Below are 27,245 nucleotides of genomic sequence, written 5' to 3' on the forward strand. Positions count from 1 at the left end.
GGTCCACTGGGGAGATCAAGAGTTGGGGGTCCTCTTGTTCCAAGAACTGTCTAAAGCCGGTTCCCAGTAACCCTTGCCGTAACTCTGTGGTTCCTCCAGTAACCGGTCTCCCTAAGGCCTATATGGACTTCGCGGATGTTTTCTGCAAAAAACAAGCTGAGACTCTACCTCCTCACAGGCCTTATGATTGCCCTATCGACCTCCTCCCGGGCACTACTCCACCCCGGGGCAGAATTTATCCTCTCTCTGCCCCAGAGACTCTTGCCATGTCCGAATACGTCCAGGAGAATCTAAAAAAGGGCTTTATCCGTAAATCCTCCTCTCCTGCCGGAGCCGGATTTTTCTTTGTGTCCAAAAAAGATGGCTCCCTACGTCCTTGCATTGACTACCGCGGTCTTAATAAAATCACGGTTAAGAACCGCTACCCCTTACCCCTCATCTCTGAACTCTTTGATCGCCTCCAAGGTGCCCACATCTTCACTAAATTGGACTTAAGAGGCGCCTATAACCTCATCCGCATCAGAGAGGGGGACGAGTGGAAAACGGCATTTAACACCAGAGATGGACACTTTGAGTATCTGGTCATGCCCTTTGGACTGTGCAATGCCCCTGCCGTCTTCCAAGACTTTGTCAATGAAATTTTTCGTGATCTGTTATACTCCTGTGTTGTTGTATATCTGGACGATATCCTAATTTTTTCTGCCAATCTAGAAGAACACCGCCAGCATGTCCGTATGGTTCTTCAGAGACTTCGTGACAACCAACTCTATGCCAAAATTGAGAAATGTCTGTTTGAATGCCAATCTCTTCCTTTTCTAGGATATTTGGTCTCTGGCCAGGGACTACAGATGGATCCAGACAAACTCTCTGCCGTCTTAGATTGGCCACGCCCCTCTGGACTCCGTGCTATCCAACGCTTTTTGGGGTTCGCCAATTATTACAGGCAATTTATTCCACATTTTTCTACCATTGTGGCTCCTATCGTGGCTTTAACCAAAAAAAATGCTGATCCCAAGTCCTGGCCTCCTCAAGCAGAAGACGCCTTTAAACGACTCAAGTCTGCCTTTTCTTCGGCTCCCGTGCTCTCCAGACCTGACCCTTCCAAACCCTTCCTATTGGAGGTTGATGCCTCCTCAGTGGGAGCTGGAGCTGTTCTTCTACAAAAAAATTCTTCCGGGCATGCTGTCACTTGTGGTTTTTTCTCTAGGACCTTCTCTCCAGCGGAGAGGAACTACTCCATCGGGGATCGAGAGCTTCTAGCCATTAAATTAGCACTTGAGGAATGGAGGCATCTGCTGGAGGGATCAAGATTTCCTGTTATTATCTACACCGACCACAAGAACCTCTCCTACCTCCAGTCTGCCCAACGGCTGAATCCTCGCCAGGCCCGGTGGTCTCTGTTCTTTGCCCGATTTAATTTTGAGATTCACTTTCGTCCTGCCGATAAGAACATTAGGGCCGATGCTCTCTCTCGTTCCTCGGATGCCTCAGAACTTGATCTCCCTCCGCAACACATCATTCCACCCGACTGCCTGATCTCCACTTCTCCTGCCTCCATCAGGCAGACTCCTCCAGGAAAGACCTTTGTTTCTCCACGCCAACGCCTCGGAATCCTCAAATGGGGTCACTCCTCCCATCTCGCAGGTCATGCGGGCATCAAGAAATCTGTGCAACTCATCTCCCGCTTCTATTGGTGGCCGACTCTGGAGACGGATGTTGTGGACTTTGTGCGAGCCTGCACTATCTGTGCCCGGGATAAGACTCCTCGCCAGAAGCCCGCTGGTTTTCTTCATCCTCTGCCTGTCCCCGAACAGCCTTGGTCTCTGATTGGTATGGATTTTATTACTGATTTACCCCCTTCCCGTGGCAACACTGTTATTTGGGTGGTCGTTGATCGATTCTCCAAAATGGCACATTTCATCCCTCTTCCTGGTCTTCCTTCTGCGCCTCAGTTGGCGAAACAATTTTTTGTACACATTTTTCGTCTTCACGGGTTGCCTACGCAGATTGTCTCGGATAGAGGTGTCCAATTCGTGTCTAAATTCTGGAGGGCTCTCTGTAAACAACTCAAGATTAAATTAAATTTTTCCTCTGCATATCATCCCCAGTCCAATGGACAAGTAGAAAGAATTAACCAGATCTTGGGTGATTATTTGCGACATTTTGTTTCCTCCCGCCAGGATGACTGGGCAGATCTCCTTCCATGGGCCGAATTCTCGTATAACTTCAGGGTCTCTGAATCTTCCTCCAAATCCCCATTTTTCGTGGTGTACGGCCGTCACCCTCTTCCCCCCCTCCCTACCCCCTTGCCCTCTGGTCTGCCCGCTGTGGATGAAATTTCTCGTGACCTTTCCATTATATGGAGAGAGACCCAAAATTCTCTCTTACAGGCTTCTTCACGCATGAAGAGGTTCGCGGATAAGAAAAGAAGAGCTCCCCCCGTTTTTTTCCCCTGGAGACAAGGTATGGCTCTCCGCTAGATATGTCCGCTTCCGTGTCCCTAGCTACAAGTTGGGACCACGCTATCTTGGTCCTTTCAAAATTTTGTGTCAAATTAATCCTGTCTCTTATAAACTTCTTCTTCCTCCTTCTCTTCGTATCCCTAATGCCTTTCACGTCTCTCTTCTCAAACCACTCATCCTCAACCGTTTTTCTCCCAAATCTGTTCCTCCCACTCCTGTTTCCGGCTCCTCGGACGTCTTCTCGGTCAAGGAAATTTTGGCTGCCAAAAAGGTCAGAGGGAAAAATTTTTTTTTAGTAGACTGGGAGGGTTGTGGTCCTGAAGAGAGATCCTGGAAACCTGAGGACAACATCCTTGACAAAAGTCTGCTCCTCAGGTTCTCAGGCTCCAAGAAGAGGGGGAGACCCAAGGGGGGGGGTACTGTTACGCCGAGCGCTCCGGGTCCCCGCTCCTCCCCGGAGCGCTCGCTTCACTCTCTCCGCTGCAGCGCTCCGGTCACGTCCTCTGACCCGGGGCGCTGCGATCCCGCTGCCAGCCGGGATGCGATTCGCGATGCGGGTAGCGCCCGCTCGCGATGCGCACCCCGGCTCCCCTACCTGACTCGCTCCCCGTCTGTTCTGTCCCGGCGCGCGCGGCCCCGCTCCCTAGGGCGCGCGCGCGCCGGGTCTCTGCGATTTAAAGGGCCACTGCGCCGCTGATTGGCGCAGTGGTTCCAATTAGGGTAATCACCTGTGCACTTCCCTATATTACCTCACTTCCCTTGCACTCCCTTGCCGGATCTTGTTGCCTTAGTGCCAGTGAAAGCGTTCCTTGTGTGTTCCTTGCCTGTGTTTCCAGACCTTCTGCCGTTGCCCCTGACTACGATCCTTGCTGCCTGCCCCGACCTTCTGCTACGTCCGACCTTGCTTCTGCCTACTCCCTTGTACCGCGCCTATCTTCAGCAGCCAGAGAGGTGAGCCGTTGCTAGTGGATACGACCTGGTCACTACCGCCGCAGCAAGACCATCCCGCTTTGCGGCGGGCTCTGGTGAATACCAGTAGTGGCTTAGAACCGGTCCACTAGCACGGTCCACGCCAATCCCTCTCTGGCACAGAGGATCCACTACCTGCCAGCCGGCATCGTGACAACTATTATGCATTTTAGGATTGTTTAGCACCTTAGATAAGTGACCAGTAGGTCCACAAAGACACAGTGCACTTTACTCTATCTTATTAAATAGACCCTATGATCCTTCCCTAATGTCAGTATGTTTCCAGATATGTAGGATTTATTCCCAAGTGTTAACCCTCTAATTACATACACTGTATTGCCATAACTGCCTTCCACATTGTTGGATTTTAATTTTGGTGTGTTTTCCTGTTATCTAATTGTAATAAAGTATATTTAATTCCAGTAGATATTGCTCCCTAGTTTCTTTTCTGTGTTTCATAAACATGTTAGATGTAGAAAATGCTCAGTAAATTCTTGTCGCCCTCTTAAAGGGTATATATACTTTTGCATCAGTCTAAGGCCAGGTTCAGATGCCTGAAAATGTGCGGAATGTCAGTACAAAAAACGTGCCGAAATTCCACACATTTGCCCAATCTAACGGACGCTTGGACAATGTATTTCCGTGCAGTCAGCAGATTGACTAGACATGTTCTATATTCTTTCTGCAGACACCGTAATCGGAATTTCCACAGCAAAAACATCTGGCACAGAAATTCTGCCATGTAAACAGTGCAGCAGAATCCCATTGAAATCAAGGGGAATTGTCCATGCGGAATGTTTCGTCCGGACATTCTGCACAAATTCTGCCGAGTAAACGTACCCTAATACTCAAATAGTCCTCATTACAACAATTTCTTCCACTTAGTGCCATGTTTCCCAACCAGGGTACCTCCAGCTGTTGCATAACTACAACCCCTAGTATGCCCGGATATCAGAAAGGCTGTCTGGGCATGCTGGTAGTTGTAGTTTTGCAGCAGCTGGAGGCACCCAGCTTCTATTCATGCTGCTTCCTTTTCTAGTAACTATGACTACACATAGGTCCGCATAGTAACTATACACACAAATACACAAAATCAAATGTATTTAGCATATAGCCGCTATGCAGGCCTATGTGTATCAATGGAGCTAGATCATATATATATATATATATATATATATATATATATATATACAAATCATGCACACATTCAGTACATTCTACCATTCTGCGCCCATAGCAATCTTGGTGCTTATGATGCTTCCCAGAGCATGGACTCCAGGACAGCTCAAAGTCCAGGCCCAGATACACTACTGTATATGGTCCTGAGCTAGCCAGCACCATATAGTGTATACAGCTGGCAAATAAGATCATGCATACGCCTGCCAAATGTATTTGGATCGCCTGCAACACAAATCTTTGCTCTGCAGGCAATCCAAATCCATTAGCTGGCATGTATCACATCTGTATATGTAAAACACCAAAAGTCGCAGATCATTACCGTATATACTCGAGTATAAGTCGACCCGAGTATAAGCCGAGACCCCTAATTTCAACCCAAAATCCCAGGAAAAGTTATTGACTCGAGTATAAGCCTAGGGTGGGAAATACATCATCCCCCCCCTGTCATCATCCAGACCCGTCATAAACATCCTCATCATCATCCCCACCTGTCATCATCCAGACCCTCATCATCATCACCTGTCATCATCCCCTTGTCATCATCCCACACATCCCCCCTTCATCATCCCCTTGTCATCATCCCCACCCCCCTTCATCATCCCCTTGTCATCATCCCCACCCCCCTTCATCATCCCACACCCCCCCTTCATCATCCTCTTCTCATCATCCTCCCTCAGTGGTCTTCAACCTGCGGACCTCCAGAGGTTTCAAAACTACAACTCCCAGCAAGCCCGGGCAGCCATTGGCTGTCCGGGCTTGCTGGGAGTTGTAGTTTTGAAACCTCCGGAGGACCGCAGGTTGAAGACCACTGCGGCCTTCGACATCATCCAGCCCCCTCTCACCCCCTTTAGTTCTGTACAGTACTCGCCTCCGCTCGGTGCTGGTCCGGTGCTGCAGGACTGTCCGGAGAGGAGGTGGTCCGGTGGGATAGTGGTTCCGGGCTGCTATCTTCACTGGGGGCGCCTCTTCTCCGCGCTGCGGGCCCGGAATAGAGGCGTTGCCTTGACAATGACGCAGAAGTACGTTGGCAATGAACGTACCTCTGCGTCGTTGTCAAGGCAACGTGACTATTCTGGGGCCGGGCCCGAAGCGCTTAGAAGAGGCCTCCCCGGTGAAGATAGCAGCCCGGAACCAATATCCCACCGGACCACCTCCTCTCCGGACAGTCCTGCAGCACCGGACCAGCGCCGAGCGGAGGTGAGTACTGTACAGCCGATGGCTGCCCGGGCTTGCTGGGAGTTGTAGTTTTGAAACCTCTGGAGGTCCGCAGGTTGAAGACCACTGCGGGTGGAGAGTTCACTCGAGTATAAGCCGAGGGGGGTGTTTTCAGCACGAAAAATCGTGCTGAAAAACTCGGCTTATACTCGAGTATATACAATATACATGACCCACTAAATATACACAAAAATTATACCATTACAGACTGTTATCCAGTAAAAAAAAAAAAAAAAAACAGGGATACTTTCTTCCAGAACAGCACCACTCCAGTCCTCAGGCTGTGCATGGTATTTTCTTGTACAGCTATGTTGATGGCAGGGGCATATAGGTTGCTATAGGTTGTGCAGATATAGCAGTCGCAGCAGGGCCCTAGTGCCTTAGGGGGCCCCAAAGCATATATGCCCTATTAGAGACCAATATTAAAATTGGCAGATGGGGCCCTGTTTCAGATTTTACATCAGGGCCCAGAATCTACAAGTTATACCTCTGTTTGATGAAAAACTCCGGCTCCTGAAATAAGACAATAAGAAATCAAAATCCAATCAAAAGGCACAAACAGTGGCACCGATACCTTCAGCCCTCACACGAGATGGATATACTCACGCTAGGTAGGAGACCAGAACAACCATACATGGCGGTGCTAGGACAGTTCAAACAGAAGTCATCAATAGGAAATATAAAAAAATGGACAGGCGTCCTGCACTCACCGCGTAAGACCTAGTCAGACAGCTCCCATCTCGGGCTGCTCCTCCGGTAGGGTCTTCAAGACAGCTTGGGGCGCTCAGAGGCGACTGCCAGCGGTTTCACACATAGGAATGCGCTTCGTCCGGCCTCCGAGGCCGGACGAAGCGCATTCCTATGCGTGAAACCGCCGGCAGTCGCCTATGAGCGCCCCACGCTGTCTTGAAGACCCTACCGGAGGAGCAGCCCGAGATGAGAGCTGTTTTACCAGGTCTTACGCGGTGAGTGCAGGACGCCTGTGTTTTTTTTTTTTTATATTTTTTTAATAAAAAATCAAACACTGCATGGTCATTAAGACCCAAAATAGGCCAGTCACTACAGGGTTAAAATAGATGATTTCTAAATACCCAGGATGCTATTATGAAATATACAGTATGTCTTAAATTCCTCATAAAAAATGTTATACCTGTGAAGACATTTCCCTCGGGTATGGTCAGGTTTCTTTTAGTTCACATGAGGTACATTTGTCAGTGATTAGTCAGTATTCTGATCTTTCCAGCCAAAGCCAGGAGTTGGTCCAATACATAGAAAAATGTGCAAATCTTTCTATTATAGTTTCGTTCTGTGTCAGTTTCACTCCTTATTTTGATAAAAAATAGAAGGATATACAAAGCAGCTGTCTGATGCCACCTTTTGAAGGTAGCTTTCCCTTTTAATCAGTGTTGGACTCCAATGAAGAGCCTTAGAACACGACTGGGAATTTAAACAGAGGCTGACATCTCCCCAGATGGAAAGATTACTCCTCTATAGAAAACTCTGTTTATTTTTTATTGAGTTTTGGGGTTATTGCTCCTTTTTGGCACAGAACAGGATGTTGGGACAGAGGAGCCTCTCATCTTGGGACGAAAGAGATAATGTTCTCCTTGAGAAGAGCATCATAAAGGGAAGATCTATAGGCCAGTCATCCTCCACTAAGAATTCTGGAAGGAAGGGTATGCAAAGCAACTCTCCGACACCACCGTTCAGAATTAGCTTTACCCTTATGTCAGTGTTGGACTCCAATTTGGAGATATATATCTTTGAATTGAAATAAAGTGGATGAAATTGATAAACAAATGGATGGAATGAACTTTGATAGGCTATTGCAGCCCAGCAGAATGCTCTCTGGGCTTGTAAGGCTATTGTGCATACCAATTTAAAGCATGATATCTGATCTCATCTGATGCTAGCTGTTACAAAGCAGGGTGTTGGCTGGCTGTGGAGAGGCCCGCATTGTGGTGTGATGAGGGCAGATGGAATTAACCTAGGGGCAGATGGCATTAACCCCTTGTGTTCGTGACGCCAGGGCGTAGTTTAACCTCTTCACCACACGAAGGTATGCAGCTGGATCCTGGGCTAGGCAAGACGCCAAGTTACAGAACAACGGCAGCTTTACTGAGTTAGACAGGTGTAGCAGTCTTAACAGCTTAGCCAGGACCAAGGAAGTGACTAGTGACATCAGAGACCTTTATGGTTTGCTGGGACTTGTAGGGGACTTGGACAATTTGATGCAGAGCCACGCTGACTTGACACAGATTAATCTTGACTAACTTGACTAGACTGATTTCACAGACTTCACCCCGTATGTAACTTACCAGGTTTTGATGTTCAAAAGGGGGGCAGCGGACTACATGGTAGGTTTTGGGCCTCCTCAGGACACTAGACACTCTCTCACAGGACTTGTCTGTACGTAATCTCAGCAAAGACTTCGAGAGACTGAACTAGCTCCTCCCAGGGTTTATATGGAGGAGACTCTGGGGGGGTCCCATAGGTCACCCTGTAGGTCACATGGTCACTGGTACCCTCCTTGGTTACAATGCATGACAACCGTATTTAAAGGTATATGACAAGTTATATACACATTACATTGAATAACATAGGCACTTAGTACTATTTATGGAACAATTCAGGGGGGGCCCAGGGGTCACTGAATGGAGTCCGCCTGACAGGGCAGCAAAGGTACAGGGGTGCAACTCCTGTATTGGCCACCACAGTGGGACCAAAAAGATAATGTGTCTCCTAGAAGAAATCATAATAAAGATGTGTGGAGACTAATAGGCCAATCATGCCCCACTGGGAATTCTGGCAAGAAGGATATGCAAAGCAGCTCTCGGATAGGGAAAAATACCTTTGAAAAGTAGCATCAGAGAGCTGCTTTACATATCTTTCTATAGCCCAATGCAAAAAATTTGGGTCGAAATGTTAACTATACCCCTAGGTGAATTCTTTCTTGGTTGTAGTGTGGTTACTTTTGTTTTTTTTTACTTCGACCTTAGGGTTACTGTAAATTTGCATGGTGCTTAAAAATCACTCCAACAAAATCTGCACTAAAAATGCAATATGGGTTCCTTATTTATTGTGTTTCTTGCAACAATTTTTAATAATTCAAGAAAATAAGTTCTATAAAAGGATCATGCAGTGTAAAAGTGCTTAAAACTTAACTTTTACTTTATAATAAATTAAAATAGAAAAATCATATAGGTGATCAGCAATGTGATGTCACCGGGACCACTGGAACCACCTTACTCTGCAGCGCTCTCTGCCACTGCAGATGCGCGCCACTGGTTTCTCTAGCCCGGACCATCTGAATGTATTCCAAACAGGGATTATGTTCCCAGAATGACCATCTTGGAAGCTGTTCTCTTAGGGACATGATGCATGGTTGCTGCAGTGTGTTATCCTCATTAAGCATTCATATTTCTGTATTGTTCTCTATGTGAATGTCGACTTAGTCACCACATGATTGCAGCACATGTATGCCTTGTATTAAACTACCGTCCAGGTTTCCAAGTACTGAGGTGTTGGTCCACAGTTTTTGTCATTTGTACCTAACATCTCCCCTGATAACATCCCCATTATAGGTGACAGAAACACGTAGGGAAAAAGCAATATTGTCTCTGTATATAAGGGGTGTCCCTTGGAGCAGATGTGCTATGCATCAGGCTTAGGGACACATCGCAGCTGACTATTTTAACTGTACATGCTTCTATAAACTTTTTCTGCGACCACACTGCAAGGCTGCATCAGGTGGGTGGTTCCAGAGGTCCAGACGACATCACTTAGCTTACCACCTATATGATTTTCCTATTTTAACTTTTTATAAAGTAGAAGTTAAAGGGGTACTCTGTTGGAAAACTTTTTTTTTTAAATGAACTGGTGCCAGAAAGTTAAACAGATTTGTAAATTACTTCTAGTTAAAAATCTTAATCCTTCCAGTACTTATTAGCAGCTGTATGCTACAGTGGAAATTATTTTCTAATTTCTTTTTTTGTGTTGTCCACAGTGCTCTCTGCTTACACCTCTGTCCGTGTCAGGAACTGTCCGGAGCAGCATATGTTTGCTATGGGGATTTTCTCCTGCTCTGGACAGTTCCTGATACGGGCAACAGGTGGACAAGTCCAAAAAGAAATTTAAAAAGAAAATAATTTCCTCTGTAGCATACAGCTGCTAATAAGTACTAGAAGGGCAAATATTTTTTAATTTTTAATCCGTTTAAATTTCTGGAACCAGTTGATGTAAAAAAAAAAAATGTTTTCCTTCAGAGTACCCCTTTAAGTTTTAAGCACGTTTTCTCTGCTTTCTTGGCTTGTCACTCTAGGTTATGCTTTATAACTAGAAGAGTCCATATAGGTAATTGTGCTGGCAATTGCCAGCAGTGGTAAGTAGAGTGAGCATGTTAGGGTCTCCTCTGAAGTAGGTCCACCTTTGTGTGGTGAATGGGGGACACGTTTGGATCTTAAAGTGGGCTAAGAGCCTACATTTTTGACCAAGAGTGCTGCTGCAACCTTCCACTTGTATGCAATGTGTAATGAAAAAAACAAGTAAAAGTATCTCAAAATTATTACCATATAAAAATTGGGCTCTGTCCTAAAGGCCAAAATAGACCGCGTCCTTAGGGAGGTGTTAACAGCCAAAGGTATTTAATCACTGAAAATGTTACCTTTTTATTTTTACTTTTTTAATGACAGGTAGTATTATTTTTCTTAGACACAAAGAAATACTTTTTATTGTTTTTTTTTCCGTCTATGAAATATTATTATTTTTTATTTTAGTCAAAAAGGATTTCTTTATGGGTTTTTAATGCACTTTTCGAATAGATGGCTCACACAGGTAATACAAATGCACATTGGATACATTTTAATAAACAAAATAAAGAAATGAAAAAGTAACACTCTAAACCTATCATAATGCTCTGGAAATAATATTCTCCAAAAAGAAAATGGTGGTCTTTATAAACTGTGGTTTGCAAGACTGAGGACACCATTTTACAAGATATTACCAGATGTTAATTTTGGCATGTATTTATGAAGCAAGTGGTTTTAAATGGATTTAAAACCATCTGCTCAAAGGACAGAGACACTATATTGCGGAAAGCAAGGGAAAATAATTGTATAATAATTCCAAAATATATTTGTATCCAGAATTTTCTCGTGTAACCTAGAGTAAGAGAATAGCATTTAAAGAACTTAAGAAACAATTACCATGCTAAGATGCAAGTTTCTTTTAAAGACAAAGTGCCCTTTTTTCATTCTCCTGTAGACATTGTAAAGTGAATGGAGTCACAGGGAATTAGAGTTTAAAGGGGTACTCAGCTGAAAAACATATCCCCATCCAAAGCATAGAGGATAAGATGTCTGATCATAGGGGCCCCGCCGCTAGGGACCCCTGCAATCTCCAGCTCGGGACCCCAGTCTTCCGTGCATGGAGCAAACTCCGCTCCATGGCGGATGACTGGTGACTACAGCCACCATGCCCCCTCCATTCATGTCTAAGGGAGGAGGCGTGACGGCTACTTACTAGTCGTCATGCATCTCCCATAGACATGAATGGAGGGGGTGTGTGGTGATGTCCAAGCTTCCATGTTCCAGATAACGCTGCTGGTTGGGAGATCAGATAGGGAATAAGATGTGTGGTAAACTTGGAAAATAAAGCCTTGTGGGGGTGTAGGGTAGTTGTGGTGTTGATGTTCAGTATTATAAAGGGCACTGTTAATCCTTGTCACTCGTGACGCCAGGGTGAGGGTTAAACTCTGTAGTGATGCTGGGCCTATCGCCACCCTTCCCAAGAGTGATAGGTGAGTGTAAAATAAATGGATTGTCCACAGCAGTGCTGAACTTAAAACTTGCAGGAATCTTTACTGAAGATTTTCTGTATATGCAGTAACGGTAACAGTCCAGATAACAAAGTCTATATAGACAGCACAGCAGTGACTGAAAGTTGCTTAGGACCGGAAAGTTCTCTGAAGATTAGGAAGATTAGATTGGAATAGATCCGCTGTATTTAGGGGTTGGATTAGGTCCAGAGATCTTGCGGAGATAGCGGGGAATTGTAAGAACTATCCGTCTCTAGCGCAGGCTTAGGCCGCAAGGCTTTGGCCTAGTAATTGTCTTGTAAGCTGCGGAGGTCCTACCTCGTCCAGAATCAGCAACCCAAGAGAGAGACAAAATGGCGCAGTTCCCTTATATGGGCAGGGGCTGGCCGTTTTGGATTGGTCCATATCAGCTGTCACTCACAGTTACAATGGATTGTGGGTGATCACCTGACTAGAACCACCAAAGGTCCTTTAGCAAAATCATAGAGTTCTGTAAACCTGTCACATGAACCGCAGGTCCTGCGACGCAAACAAGGTAGGAATATTAAATATACATCTTTACATTTATATTTACATAAATTCTAGCTAACTGAGGGGTGATGAGGGGTTAACTAAGGAAGAGGACCCCCACTGTTCCTAGGGACTCTGACTTTGGGGACCTCACCACAAGGTAACGTATGTAATACGGTACCGGGACACCACAAACCTCCTTACTTAAAACAAGTTGACCCCGAAGCCTGTCCCCTAAGGCAGAGGGACTAGGACAGGATTACTAACTAAAATACACATCCTGACAAAATCTGAGTAAACATTAGACACCTTTAAATTCTCTGGATACTCTGACTAGAATTTTGACTAGACAATCATGAAGCCATCTAGATATTTTGAAGCTATCTAGACATTTTGAAGCTATCTAGACATTATGAAGCTATCTAGACATTTTTATAGCTCTCTATACATAGGCTAACTAGATATTAGTACAGCTCTCTATACCTGACTAAACATTTTTCAAATCCCACCACATTTTTTCTTTTGCCACGATGAGTCACCTGTTAGTACACAAAAGGGTATATTGGCTTGCCTGAGGCTCTCTACCAATAAGGGTAGCTACTAGGGTCTATCGGCTACACGCTACTTACCCCTAGAACACAACAGTATAACCTACCTAGGTTACCTTTAGAAATACGTGTTTAATCTTAAGCTTGCAAGAACACCTACTGGCCAGGTAGAGCATCTCACACACGTAAGAGAAGAGAAATATGAGTGTACCTAACAGTGGCAGGAATTGAATATCAATAGGCTACAATTCCTAAGTGTTTCTTGAATGTGAGATATATTTTTGTTTTTGTGTACATTTAAGTGAGCTATTTAATATACTGAAAAGATAGAGGTAGTACATTTAAGTGAGCTACTTGAGGTACTATGTGCGCAGGAACTACTTAATAGTTAGTCTTGATATCTTAACGTTAGTTTTGTTTTGTGAAAGGTGCTAGCGATTGGCAACTGGAATGCTACTCTCAGAGGAGCGGGGAGAGTCACCTATTTAGCAACTACTAAAACACCTTTTTTTTATACGTTTGTATGTACATGTATACAAGAATTATTTACAGTTTTTGTTTTTGGTGTACACGTGCATCTAGCGGACAATTTTCCGTGTACAACCTTTACTTGCTTTTAATGTACACAGACACAAAGCTATCTTCTCTGTGTACAAGGACCATATACATTTTTATGATACAAGCTTACATATTTATTAACACTCCAACAAGGTTCAGGCGCATACACCTGATAAGTGCAATTTTTAGCAAGAAAGTCTCATAAATATAGAGGTATATACACAAACTGGCGTGTAAGGATCTGCAGTCCACGTACACTAGGAGTCCATTGATAGAACACGGCCTTACCACAATCAGCCGGGCACAAAACTTACGAATCTCCTACTGGCTAGTAGTCTCTTGACCTGATGGTCAGGTACAAAGCTTAATGGTTACATTGCTGAACTTGGAACTGGAACAATCTTAGCATAGTCCTGCTAGGCACAGTTTCTTGAACTTGGTTACTGAGAAACAAAAGTGGTTAGCAAAGAAAACAACAGTCATTACTTTAAAGTCCTTCAGAAAATATTCCTCCGAACTCTTCTTGTGCCTCTTGTAGTTCCTCTAAACCTTTCAACATCTGGAGCAGGCGAGGAGTTAATGTAACTCTCCCACACCACATTGGTGAGAGTAGAATGGGTAACAGTAGGATTCAACATGACCAGAGGTTTAGTGTCGGGATCAAGGTTGGTGCATAAGGTTTTAGCCCCACCTCCATGCCAGGAGTGGGCCAGAGCACTTTCGTTGGTACCTGTGCAGGAGGCAAACTCTCATTGCTCCGAAAGGGTCTAGGTACATACGTTGGTACCTCTGGAACAGACAAACTCTCCTTGCTCTGAGAGGGTCTAGGTACGGTCTTTGGTGCCCGCAATTTGGGCTTACTTTCTTGGTCTTGAGCAGGTTTTGGCACTTGGCTGTATGAAGAAGATGACTGATGCTGTAGAGGCTCCTCCTCTTTGAGTACGGTGGGGGAGGCATCAGGAGCAGACCATTTCGGCCTCAGGTTGAAGGGATCCGATTCCTAATCTGTAGACGGAAAGTATTTGAAGGAAAGCTGTGTTGGGCCGTTGGTCTTGTGACCGCTGCAACCCATTCTCCACGCAGGCTATGGACAGGGGTGTACTCCACTATCTCACCCACCTCCAGAGAGTAGAATTTTTTATGTAAATATGGCCTCTGTACTGCTCGCCGGTTTACGAGGATGGTTTGCCCTGTATGGCAATCTAGGAGTGTCCCATAACCTCTGACCTTGTCGAACTTGGCCACAGTTGCTCTTTGTCGTTTTAAGGACTTCTCCCCTTCTCGGGGATGGTCCCACTTGCGGATGTAGAGTGCTTCCATTTCTTTAGTATTATCCTGATAACAAATTCTTTCATCAGGAGGCAAATGCACATGCTTATGGGCGTACAGTTCTCTGTGTCGGGCCTTTAATTTGTCCATCAACTCAGCCAGCTCGGCTTCCTGAAGGGCCCTTTCTCTTTGTGGGGTTGGAATTGGTGGGAGTGGCTTCCCAGGTGTAGGTTGTAGAACCGCGTGCATATACTCGATGAGTCCCGGCTCGGCCCCAAAAATCCACTGGGGCAAATCTGGTGAGCACAGTCGTGCACGTGGCAAGCTGGATAGGGGTATTTCAGCTTCAGGGCTGGAGGAGGAAGAAAAGGCTGGGCTGGGTGGGTACTCACTGCAGACTCCTCCGATAGGATTTCGGGCCACGAGCCCCAAGTTCTGTGGTGAGGGACAATCTCACCGGTGATGCACCTCCAGGTGTCCCTGCACTCTTCGTTGGAGGTGTGTCCGTCCAGTCATCATCGGGCAGTGGGGGAAGATTGCAGGCCCCCTCTTCGTTCAGTGACAACTGCTGCAGACGGTCGGCAATATTTTGGAATAGTTGGGCTGCGACTGCCACAACTTTCCGCTGTTCCGGTGCCATTTTGCTGTTCTCACCACGTGGAACGCTGCTCTCCTCCATGTCTGTACTCTCCGGCTCCTTGTGCAGACTGAAGAGGTCGCTGTGCATGGTGTCTTTTATATTGGGCTTCCCCAAAATGGTGGCCAGCAGGAAGGACGTCATCGGTGCAGCCCAGACTTCCTGTCCTCCCAGAAACAACTCCTCTGTTTCCAAGTTCCCTTTCGGCTGCGATACAGCAACTTGACAGCCACGTCCAGGGCACGCACAAACGACAGTGCACGCTTCTCCGGCAGCAGGTTAACTCTTCCTGTGCTGACCGGACCAGAGGATCGTAGCATGTATTCATTTCGCAGTTTACACATTCTTGCTGCACATAAATTTTCACCTCCCCCTTTAATTTTCGCGTGGCCCCCTTGCAACTTGCACCACTCTCGTACACAATAATGCGGTTTCCGTTATATTGGGGGGAGTACAGTTTCACTAGTGGCAACAGCAGCAGGCACACACCCCAATCGTGTTCGTCAGACGCCAAAAAGGCTTTGTGGTAAACTTGGGGAATAAAGCCTTGTGGGGGTGTAGGGTAGTTGGGGTGTTGCTGTTCAGTATTATAAAGGGCGCTGTGAACCCTTGTCACTCGTGACACCAGGGTGAGGGTTAAAACTCTGTAGTGATGCTGGGCCTATCGACACCCTTCCCAAGAGCAATAGGTGAGTGTAAAATAAATGGATTGTCCACAGCAGTGCTGAACTTAAAACTTGCAGGAATCTTTACTGAAGATTTTCTGTAGATGCAGTAACGGTAACAGTCCAGATAACAAAGTCTATATAGACAGCACAGCAGTGACTGACAATTGCTTAGGACCGGAAAGTTCTCTTAGGATTAGGAGGATTAGATTGGCATAGATCCGCTGTATTTAGGGGTTGGATTAGGTCCAGAGATCTTGCGGAGATAGCGGGGAATTGTAAGAACTATCCGTCTCTAGCGCAGGCTTAGGCCGCAAGGCTTTGGCCTAATAATTGTCTTGTAAGCTGCGGAGGTCCCACCTCGTCCAGAATCAGCAACCCAAGCGAGGGACAAAATGGCGCAGCTCCCACAGGTCCTGCGACGCAAACAAGGTAGTGATATTAAATATACATCTTTACATTTATATTTACATAAATTCTAGCTAACTGAGGGGTGATGAGGGGTTAACTAAGGAAGAGGACCCCCACTGTTCCTAGGGACTCTGACTTTGGGGACCTCACCACAAGGTAACGTATGTAATACAGTACCGGGACACCACAGATGCTTTTCGGCAGAGTACCCCTTTAAATTTATTGATATTGTGGATGGAGGGGGTGGGGGAAAAGAAGTAAGTATGTTCTGTAGTGGTTATTGCATGAGTTAGAGTTTGGCAATGATGCTAGATAGGCAAAACAGAATGGCGAGTTAGGAGAAGGTTGCCTATGCCAAGGGAGTTTATTTTATTTTTTTTTAATAGATGTATAGTGGTATAAATAGAGTGCAGTTCTGGAATATAAAAGGGCTTAAAGGGGTATTCCGGGATCTAACATTTTATCCCCTATCCAAAGGATAGGGGATAAGATGTCTGATTGCGGGGGGCCCACCGCTGCATCTCTGTTTCGGAAACCTACGGTTTCTGGGATTGGAGACATGACGTAGCGTCATGCCGCCCTCATAATGTCACGCCACCCCCCTCTATTCATGTTTATGGGAGGAGGCATAACGGCCGTTTCGCCCCCTCCCATAGACATGAATGAAGGGGGCATGGCGTGACATCATGAGGGGGGCGTGGCGTTACCTCACATCTCCAATGCCGGAAACTGGAGGTTTCCAGACCTGGAGAAGCAGCACTGCATACAATGTGGGAGCTGCAGCGAGATCGCGGGAAGTCCCAGTGGCAGTCCCCGCGTGATCAGACATCTTATCCCCTATCCTTTTTGATAGGGGATCAATGTTAGATCCCGGAATACCCCTTTACTAATGGGAAATTAATATGTGCGATTTTAGATGTTGTAAATTAACATTTTCCTGCAATAGTCTGTCTCAATGAGACCCACATTTTCAGTGAGACAGTGCAAGTTATGAAGAAACATGGGGCAGGTAAAGAATATCATTCTATTTACTCAAGATATATGGCTGGATTATCTGTGTATAGATCCATCATAAGGTGCAAATAAAGGTTAATATTTCAGTAGTTGATGATAGGGTTGGATACATAGTTATGATGGCAAGATGGGAAAATAGGGACATTATATTAGTATATATATATTTGGGTTTGATGTACTCTTGACGTTGATAACATGTTAAGAGGGTTAATCTTTTGAGGATCTGTACATTTTTGGAGACTTTAACACAGTAATGAATAACGAAATAAGGAGATAGGCGAGGTAAGATGGAGGGAAAAGAGTTACAACATTGTACTTATAGGGGTCAGAAGATGAACATTTTAAACATATTCATTTTGGTGCATGTACTTAAAGTAGTAAAATAAAATGAAACCTACATAAAATGGGTATCCTGGTAATCGTATAAACCTACAGAACAAAGATAAGATGTCAATTTTACCGAAAAGTGCACTGCATAGAAACGGAAGCCCCCAAAATTTACAAAATGGCTTTTTTTTTATGTTATAAAATAAGTTATATCATTACATAACACAATTGTTGATGCAAAAAACAAGCCCTTACATGGGTCTGTAGGAGCAAAATTGAAAGTGTTATGATTTTTAGAAAGGGAGGAGGAAAAAACATTGTCCGGGTCCTTAAGGCCAAAATGGATTAAAGAAGGTGTCATTAATGGGTTAAAGAAAGTGGGAAAACAGTGGAATAGATGGAGAGGGTGGTATGCAAAAGTAGGGTAACATATTTATATCTTGAGTTATAATGTAAGAATATGACATGTTTGATAATTGGATCATTGTATTATACTGTAGATTATAGAGAAGATAATACATTAAAAAAAATGGAGATCTTGAAAAAAACTATTTAAGTAAGTAAGTAAGTAGTCTTGATTACACAGCAAATGTCTGCGCCTCAGTAGCATCAGCTTCAAGCATAACCCAGACTATAGCTAAAAAGAGACGTGTGAGGTTTGCTGCTCGTAATAGTTTTGCCTTTTAAATAGTAAATAATGAAGATCAGAGTCATTATATTTGTGAACTTGCCTATACAGGCCCAGGCATATCAAGGAAATGCAAGTAATATGCAAATGTTTTAAGATGTAATTAAAGATATTCAAATTTTATTAAGAATCTATTACTTAATAATAGTTCGCACAATGTGATCCTTAAAATATTATTGTATTATGAGTCATTCTCATACACAGAGTGACTCATAAAGGATGGTACAAAATTATAATCTCGCTATTCATAACCGAGAGAACATAACGCGCACATATATTAACATGAAAAGACACCAGCCCTCATTTACTAACAGGATCCCGACACTTTTTGTCGGGTTTTGCGCCAGAATTTGCACCAGAATCTGGCGCACAACCCGACAAAATCGAAATCACTCAGAGTGGGAAAAAAAACCAACAAAAGGGGCGTTTTTCCCGACAAAAGAGGCGTGTTCCCGACAAAACGAAAAAAAAAACACTGACTGACTCTCACATCATACATATACAAATGCCGGCCCACTGCTATGAATGACACGTAAAGCCGTGCAGGGAGGCTCGCGCTGCTGCTCCTAATAGCTTACTTGTCATTCATAGTGGTGAGCCGGCATTTGTATATGTATGATGTGAGGGTCAGACATATATCCATATATCTGACTCCCACAGCATGATATGCAGCTGCTGCCCGCTATGAATGACAAACTCTTAGCAGCGTGAACGGGCAGCAGCCTTCCGCTCCGCCGCTAATAGAGTTTTCATTCATTGGCAGCCAGGGGAGGGAGAAAATATGAATATTAATATGCACAGCTGGGGGGGGGTCAGTATATATATAAATATGCGCAGCGGGGGTCAGTATATGCGCAACGGGGGTCAGTATAGATATATAATAGCGCTGGGGGGGGGCAGTACATTTATTCAAGCACAGCGGGAACTAAGTTTGATATAGCGCAGCAGGGGGAAAGATATATAGAAATGCTGGAGGGGCCAGATATATACCCCCCCAGCGATTCTATACATCTTTGCCCACCACAGCGCTTCTATATTAAAACCCTGCCAGGAGCCCTGATTGGCTCCTCGGCCCCGGCCATTCAGCACTCCTGGTGGGGAATTTAAAAATGAAAGTTTACTGTACATTGCAGGGGATCGGAACATGCCGCCCGCTCCCCTGCTTAATAACATCTGATCAGATCGGGTCTCAGAAGTGAGACCCAGTGCGATCAATCCCTCAGCCCCTCTACTACTACCCCCAACATGGAACAGACCCTGTTCCATGATGGGGGTAGTAGTACAAGCACTAATGTAGTCAGAATTTGCAGAGAAAGGGAAAATGGGCGACAGATTAGTAAATAGCATCAGAAAAAAAAGGAGTAAAGGACTTGCAAAAACACAAACCGACACTCCACTCTTATAAATGAGGGCCACTATGTATACAAGTTTTATCTGTACACTTCAAATGTTTTAAGTAATTTCTATTGGTGACATAGTCCAGTTCTGTCCATATACACCATACACCAATAATATGGACTCCACTGTTTGCACTCTGTCAGGTCATTCAGATCCTAAGGCTGGGGGACAGATACAACCCTGCAGAACGGAGCTGCAGGGTGTTTGATCTGTCAATCGTAGAGGTCAACATAACATCGGTGAATCTATTTCTGGCACAGTCGATCCAATCTTTTGGTACAGTTTCATTCAGGTATTGGCAAATACAAGTTTGGAGGTGCACCATCCTGCTAATAGAATATTTTTGGAAGATCGTCCTCTATCTGTAGATAAGTCCTTCCTTATATCCAGCTAAGGGTGAACAGTGACAGTATTCTTGGTAATAATGAAGGGACCATAGACTTTGCTCTTCTCATTGCACAGAAGATATTACTTTGACTTAGTCTCCAATGAGCTTGATAGTTAGTTTTTCTGAGCCCCAATATCTAACATTATGGTGACTGACTGAGGTGAAAGGTAGGGTCATCCCTCAATGCTTACTAACACTTACTAACCCCAACCCCGCCCCCCACGCCTGCTCCCAACCCAACACGCCCATACTTTAATGGGGGGTAAAGAAGAAGTGGAGCTTGGAAGTCCATGTGCATTATCTGTGAGTGTTGCCTCCTACGCCGGGACCTGAACAGCAGCAGGCCTCAGCACTGATCTCCACTGAAGGTGTAATCATCGCACTATCGAGGCAGTTTACATCCAAACAGCAGCTTTGGGAGGCTATTCTGACATCTTGCAAACAAATTCAAGCAAAAACTGTCCAAAAACTCACAAGTTCAATGGATGCACAACTTGTGAAGCTGCTATCAAATAAGGGGTCCTATGTTAAAATGTAACGTGACCTGTTAAAATGTTTAAGAAGATAAAATGTTGTTAAAAGTGATTGAAATAGCTTTTGACTTCAGTAAATATGCTGCAAACACAACAAATGACAATTTTCAGTTCTTTACAACCTTTGAAGTGTTTTGAAACTTATTGTGTGTAATAATTTAAAACAGTTTTTTATGTTTCAAAAAAATACTGTTATCATTAGGAGGTTTGTTCAATAAAATTTGAATTGTACTCTTGATAGTTGATAACATGAGAATTATGCTGACTGTTATCTACAGGGTGGGCCATTTATATGGATACACCTTAATAAAATGGGAATGGTTGGTGATATTAACTTTCTGTTTGTGGCACATTATTATATGTGAGGGGGGAAACTTTTCAAGATGGGTGGTGACCATGGCGGCCATTTTGAAGTCGGCCATTTTGAATCCAACTTGAGTTTTTTCAATAGGAAGAGGTTCATGTGACACATCAAACTTATTGGGAATTTTACAAGAAAAACAATGATGTGCTTGGTTTTAACGTAACTTAGTTATTTACAAGTTATTTACAAGTTTCTGACCACTTATAAAATGTGTTCAATGTGCTGCCCATTGTGTTGGATTGTCAATGCAACCCTCTTCTCCCACTCTTCCCACACTGATAGCAACACCACAGGAGAAATGCTAGCACAGGCTTCCAGTATCCGTATACACTGCTATATACTACTATATACACTGCAGGAGAAATGCTAGCACATGCTTCCAGTATCCGTAGTTTCAGGTGCTGCAGAATGGGCAAAACAAAAATTGGAACAGGACCCTCAGTTTACACAGAAGATTTTGTTCAGTGATGAGGCAAACTTTTATGTGAATGGTGAAGTTAACAAACAAAACCACCGCCATTGGTCTTACACTAACCCACATTGGATAGATCCCTCCAAGACTGTTGGAACACAAAAATTGATGATATGGTGTGGTATATGGGGTACAAAGATAGTGGGGCCATTCTTCATCAATGGAAACCTCAAGGTCACTGGATATGCGAAATTGCTACATGATGATGTGTTTCCCTCTTTATGCACTGAAGCTGGCACGTTCCCTGAGTTTTTCCAGCAAGATGGTGCACCACCACATTATGGGTGTCAGGTCCGAGCATTATTCCTAGATGAACAGTTTCCTGGAAAGTGGATTGGTCGTCGTGGGCCAGTTGAATGGCCCCCAAGGTCTCCCGATCTGACCCCCTTAGACTTTTATCTTTGGGGTCATCTGAAGGCAATTGTCTATGCTGTGAAGATACGAGATGTGCAGCACCTGAAACTACGGATACTGGAAGCCTGTGCTAGCACTTCTCCTGCGGTGTATATAGTAGTATATAGCAGTGTATACGGATACTGGAAGCCTGTGCTAGCATTTCTCCTGCGGTGTTGCTATCAGTGTGTGAAGAGTGGGAGAAGAAGATTGCATTGACAATCCAACACAATGGGCAGCACATTGAACACATTTTATAAGTGGTCTAAAACTTGTAAACTTATGAAAGAATAAAGTTACGTTGAAGACAAGCACATCATTGTTTTTCTTGTGAAATTCCCAATAAGTTTGATGTGTCACCTGACCCTCTTCCTACTGCAAAAACAAAAGTTGGATTCAAAATGGCCGACTTCAAAATGGCCACCATGGTCATCACCCATCTTGAAAAGTTTCCCCCCTCACATATACTAATGTGCCACAAACAGGAAGTTAATATCACCAACCATTCTCATTTTATTAAGGTGTATCCATATAAATGGCCCACCCTGTAGATTGACCATGGTGCCACACCAACACTTCACAAATAGGGCAGCCCCACACAGGAACCAATCCCTATTTCCCCCTAAAAACCCTGCACAATGGCAGTGTTTGTAGGTGGAAATAAGGGAATTAAAAGGGCAAGAGTAGGGCCTTAAAGTTTTTACCCCCACCTGATACAATGGACAATACGTTGTACCCTTCCACCTTTTTGAGGAAAGTGTCACTCGTCTTAAAAAGGGCAGCCCCACACAGTAACCAATCCCTATTTCCACTTAAAAGCCCTGGCAAATGGCAGTGTTTGTAGGTGGAAATAGGGAGAGGTTCCTGTGTGGGGCCGCCTTTTATAGGGCGAGTAACACTTGCCAAGAAGGGAATTAATAATGCGAGAGTAGGGCCTTACAGGGGAAGTGTTTACCCCCACCAGTTACAATGGACCATATGTTGGTCCCTTCCACCTTTTAGAGGTCTTTGCATCACATCAATACTTGGTGGTGTAGGTGGCACATGGTGTTTTTTGCACATCTTTCCTTTTGTTTGATAAAAAAAAAAATTTGGAACTATATATTTTTATCCTAAGCATATTATTAAAGTTAAGTTTTACGTAATGCATATCCTCAACACTTACTTGTGAACACTTACACTTTTACAAAAGAGCCGGTTTTCTTCTGCCTACCTGCCTCAGCTACTATTCTGATCCTGCCACCCGTCTGATGCCACCCATCTGATACCAAGTTCTCCTCTTTTCACCCACCTTTGTCACCGGGTACTGGTATTTCCACATACTGCACCACTCTGTCACCGGCTCACTTTCAGGACTTCTGATGCTGCTTCCACCTCCAGGCTGTCTCATTCTGCCACCATATGTCCTCCTCATGCTAATGCCAGCTCCAAGTTGTCTCATACTGCCACCATATGTTCTCCTCATGCTGCTACCACCTCCAAGATGTGTCATTCAGCCACTATATGTTCTCCTCATGCTACTGCAAACTCCAGACTTTGTAATTCAGCCACTATATGTTCTCCTCATGCTGCCGCCACCTCCGTGCTGTGTCATTCAGGCACTGTATGGTCTCCTCATGCTGCAGCCACCTCCATGCTGTGTCAATCAGCCACTATATGGTCTCCTCATGCTTCCGCCACCTCCACACTGTGTCATTCAGGCACTATAGGGTCTCCTCATGCTGCCGCCACCTGAATGCTGTGTCATTCAGCCACTATATGGTCTCCTCATGCTTCCGCCACCTCCACGCTGTGTCATTCAACCACTATATGGTCTCCTCATACTGTCGCCAACTCCAGGCTGTGTCATTCAGCCACTATATGTTCTCCTTATGCTACCGCCACCTCCACGCTGGGTCATTCTGCCACTATATGGTCTCCTCATACTGATGCCACCTCCAGGCTCTGTCATTGTGTCGCTCTGCGACAGTGAATCTAATAGCGACGCGTCTGATCTGCATGTCATACTGAATAACAGTATTATTTCACTAACCCAGCACACACCCTATGCGTGTTACAGCAAGGCAAAGTGTTCAACACCCCTATTGAGGCTCTCTGTATGACAGAAATAGCCATTTTTAATAGTGATTTGTCGCTAATAAATTGGGACCGAAAAATTTTGGGGGGAAATTTGGCAAATCGTCCTAATCAATTTTTTCTAAATTTCGCTCATCTCTAATATTAAGTAATATGGATGGCGAAATGTTTTTTAGTGTAACAAGCTGTTATGAAATGTGTTGATGTAACCTGATGACTAATGATTTTTAGGATGGAAATTCCTATAGATTGTAATGGACTTCCTGTAGGTAACACCTCAAATGAGATAATAGCCTCTCCTATTTCTAGATTTCATATAGAAATAGCCAATATTGTCTCGTCATTCTGATGAGTTTCCCAAGTAGTATACTGTTAAATATTTTGAAAACTACTTATAGCATTGATTTTATCCATGTGAATCCATGTGATTATGATTGCAGGCAATTGGGGATATTACAAATCTTATTCACGTTACAGACATTTTCCTCACATGAACATTCTGCCAATTTTTATATCAATAGAATCTAAGCTCTGTTGTGGATTAGGCACACATTTGTTGAGAACTTCCCTCCCAGAACTAAAAGGAAAACTGTCACCATGTCCACTCACACTAAACCCAATACACTGAGTTATAGTGTGGTTGAACAGGAATCCAAGGAGGGGTCACTTACTTTTCTACCTTCAATTGCCGCTGAGTTATGCCGCGGTAAATTTCCGCTGTTTGTCCCGAGCATTGCGCTTCAAGTTGGGGCCCCTGCTGGCTGTCTACCGTACGGAGAGAGCTCTGGCCATTGTTACTGAGCATGCGGAAGTCGGGAGTAGCGAGGCTTCAGAGAGAGGGTGAAAGCCTTAGGCGCATGCGTTCTGCAGACAGAGTGCTACGCTCACGGGGTATGAGACTCCACGTCACTAGGACGTGGAGTTGAAGGCAATGATTATGCTAAGGGGGTGATCTTAGGACGTGTCAGAGGCAGACAGCCAGCTGGGGCCCCGCCTTGAAGCGAGATGCTGGGGACAAACAGCGGAACTTTACCAGGCCAGAACTCCGCGGCAATTGGAGGAAAAAAGTAAGTGACCCCTCATTGGATTCCTGATCACCGCCCACTATAACCCAGTGTATTGGGTTTAGTGTGGGTGAACTTGGTGACAGTTTTCCTTTAAGGAAGACTATAAAAATCTGCAATGAGTATTATAAGCAATGTACTGTTGCGGATTACCTGCATCAAATAGGCCTCAACATTGCATTCTTTTTTTGTGTGGAAAATCTAACCTGTGTGCATTCACCGTGATGCTTGTTAATTCTTCTTAATGAAGAAATGTTATATGTATGCATAATTTTGATCTAAAATCTTCATCAGATTTCCAAAAGTCCTAAAAGTAGATAAAGAAAATCTAATTTAACAAATGATTCAAACATATAAGACTTGGTCATTTATGTAACAGAGCAACATTTCTGCTGACTCACACAGCTTGAAAAAAGTCTAATTGTGAGACTGAAACTTCGTATTGTACCACGATGGGTGATTAAGCATCTCTACTTTTCTGCCTATCTGGATTCTGTAGCAGCAGAGTCCCATTGTATTCAATGGGATACTGCTGCACTGTGCACTCGGTGGAAAGATTTGGTGCTGAAATTCCTATTTCTCTCTCCACAAAAACAATGAACCTGTCCATTCTTTCTGGGGACTCCGCCCAGAATGCATTGCCGTCCATGTTATGCCCCCTCCCCCCCCAGTCTCTGGAATGTCCACACAGAGATTTTACATGCAGACATTCCGAGGTGTGAACATAGCCTAAGCCTCAATCACATTGCCGGTTTTGCTTTTCTATTATCTATCTATTTGTATCTTAATACTTGGAAAGAAAGTTAAGTGAATTGCAATCTTTATTAACATGTCATGCACATATCCGCAGGAATATGATAAACTTGCACCCTAAAATGAACAGGAGGACATTTGACCTCAAAGGCCTATAAATATTTTTATGTAATCAGGGCCGGTGCAAGGATTTTTGTCTACAAAGGCAAAAGTGCATTTTGGTGCCCCCCCATAACTGACATAGCAAGGGTTGGAAGAACCCGGACAATGCAGAATATTTTCAAGTACTCAACAGCTGCTGTATGATCCACGGGAAGTTCTTTTCTTTTTGAATTTCCTTTCTGTCTGACCACAGTGCTCTCTGCTGACACCTCTGTCCATGTCAGGATAGGTTTGCTATGGGGAATTGCTTCTACTCTGGACAGTTCCTAAAATGGACAGAGGTGTCAGCAGAGAGCACTGTGGTCAAACAGAAAGGAAATTCAAAAAGAAAAGAATTTCCTGTGGAGCATTCCTGATAAGTACTGGAAGGATTAAGATTGTTAAATAGAAGTACAAATTTGTTTAACTTTCTGGCACCAGTTGATTTAGAAAAAAATGTTTTTCAGTGGAGTACCCCTTTAACACCACTATATCACCAATATCACTAATATCCCCATTAACACCACTATGCACAGACCAGTATCACCATTAACACCACTAAACACAGACCAATAACACCACTGCACAGACATATCACCATTAATACAACTATACAAGGAACAATATCACCCAAAACACCGCTGTACACATACCAGTATGACCAATAACACCACTGTACATAGACCAGTATCACAATTAACACCACTGCACACAGACCAGTATCACCAGCATCATTTAGTACCGCCACAACATGACCACCATTTTCACCATATAATGACAGGATAATACTACCATACTGATACTAAATAAAACTACTATACACAGATTAATATCCCCCATACAGTGACCATACACCCTGTTCCAAATGATTCTTATGCAAATGATATTTTTCTCATTTACTTAAATAATTAATCTACAGTATTATAGGACAGGTGCGATACTATACTTGTTAGAGAAATCTTATTGTAATTTTTTCTTTGATTTTTTCTACCTTGTCTCTTTTGATAATATGAAAAAAAGACAAAACTTATATAAATAAACAGTTATATAAAAAAAATTTAATTTTTTACACTAACATGCTGTGTTGCCCCATACTTTTCATTTTCACAAGAGGTGAAAGGAGAAAAAGACCCCCGAAATTTGTAACGCAATTTCTAACAAGTACGGAAATACCCCATATGTGGAAGTAAAGTGCTCTGCGGGCGCACAACAAAGTTCAGGAGTGTACATTTGAGGCCTAAATTGGTGATTTGCATAGTGATAGTTACAGCGGTTTTTACATAAACGCTAAAAATAACCACCCACTTGTGACCCCATTTTGAAAATTACACCACTCAAGGAAGGTAACAAGGGGTGCAGTGAGCTTCAATACCCCAAAGGTGTTTGACGAATCTTC

General features: G+C 44.1%; 1 protein-coding gene across 1 annotated transcript in view; it reads right to left on the minus strand.

The window, feature by feature from the left end:
• The window catches only part of LOC130360812 (myelin and lymphocyte protein-like), an 84,942-nt gene extending 59,735 nt beyond the window's left edge, over positions 1-25,207 (minus strand). The window contains exon 1 of the mRNA XM_056563377.1: positions 25,109-25,207. Coding sequence (XP_056419352.1) covers positions 25,109-25,114 — 6 coding nt within the window. The 5' untranslated portion in view covers positions 25,115-25,207. The remainder of the gene's footprint in view (positions 1-25,108) is intronic.
• Between the last annotated feature and the right edge of the window lie 2,038 nt (positions 25,208-27,245).

Source organism: Hyla sarda, chromosome 3 (assembly GCF_029499605.1).
Source record: "Hyla sarda isolate aHylSar1 chromosome 3, aHylSar1.hap1, whole genome shotgun sequence".
In the NCBI taxonomy this organism is placed as follows: domain Eukaryota; kingdom Metazoa; phylum Chordata; class Amphibia; order Anura; family Hylidae; genus Hyla; species Hyla sarda.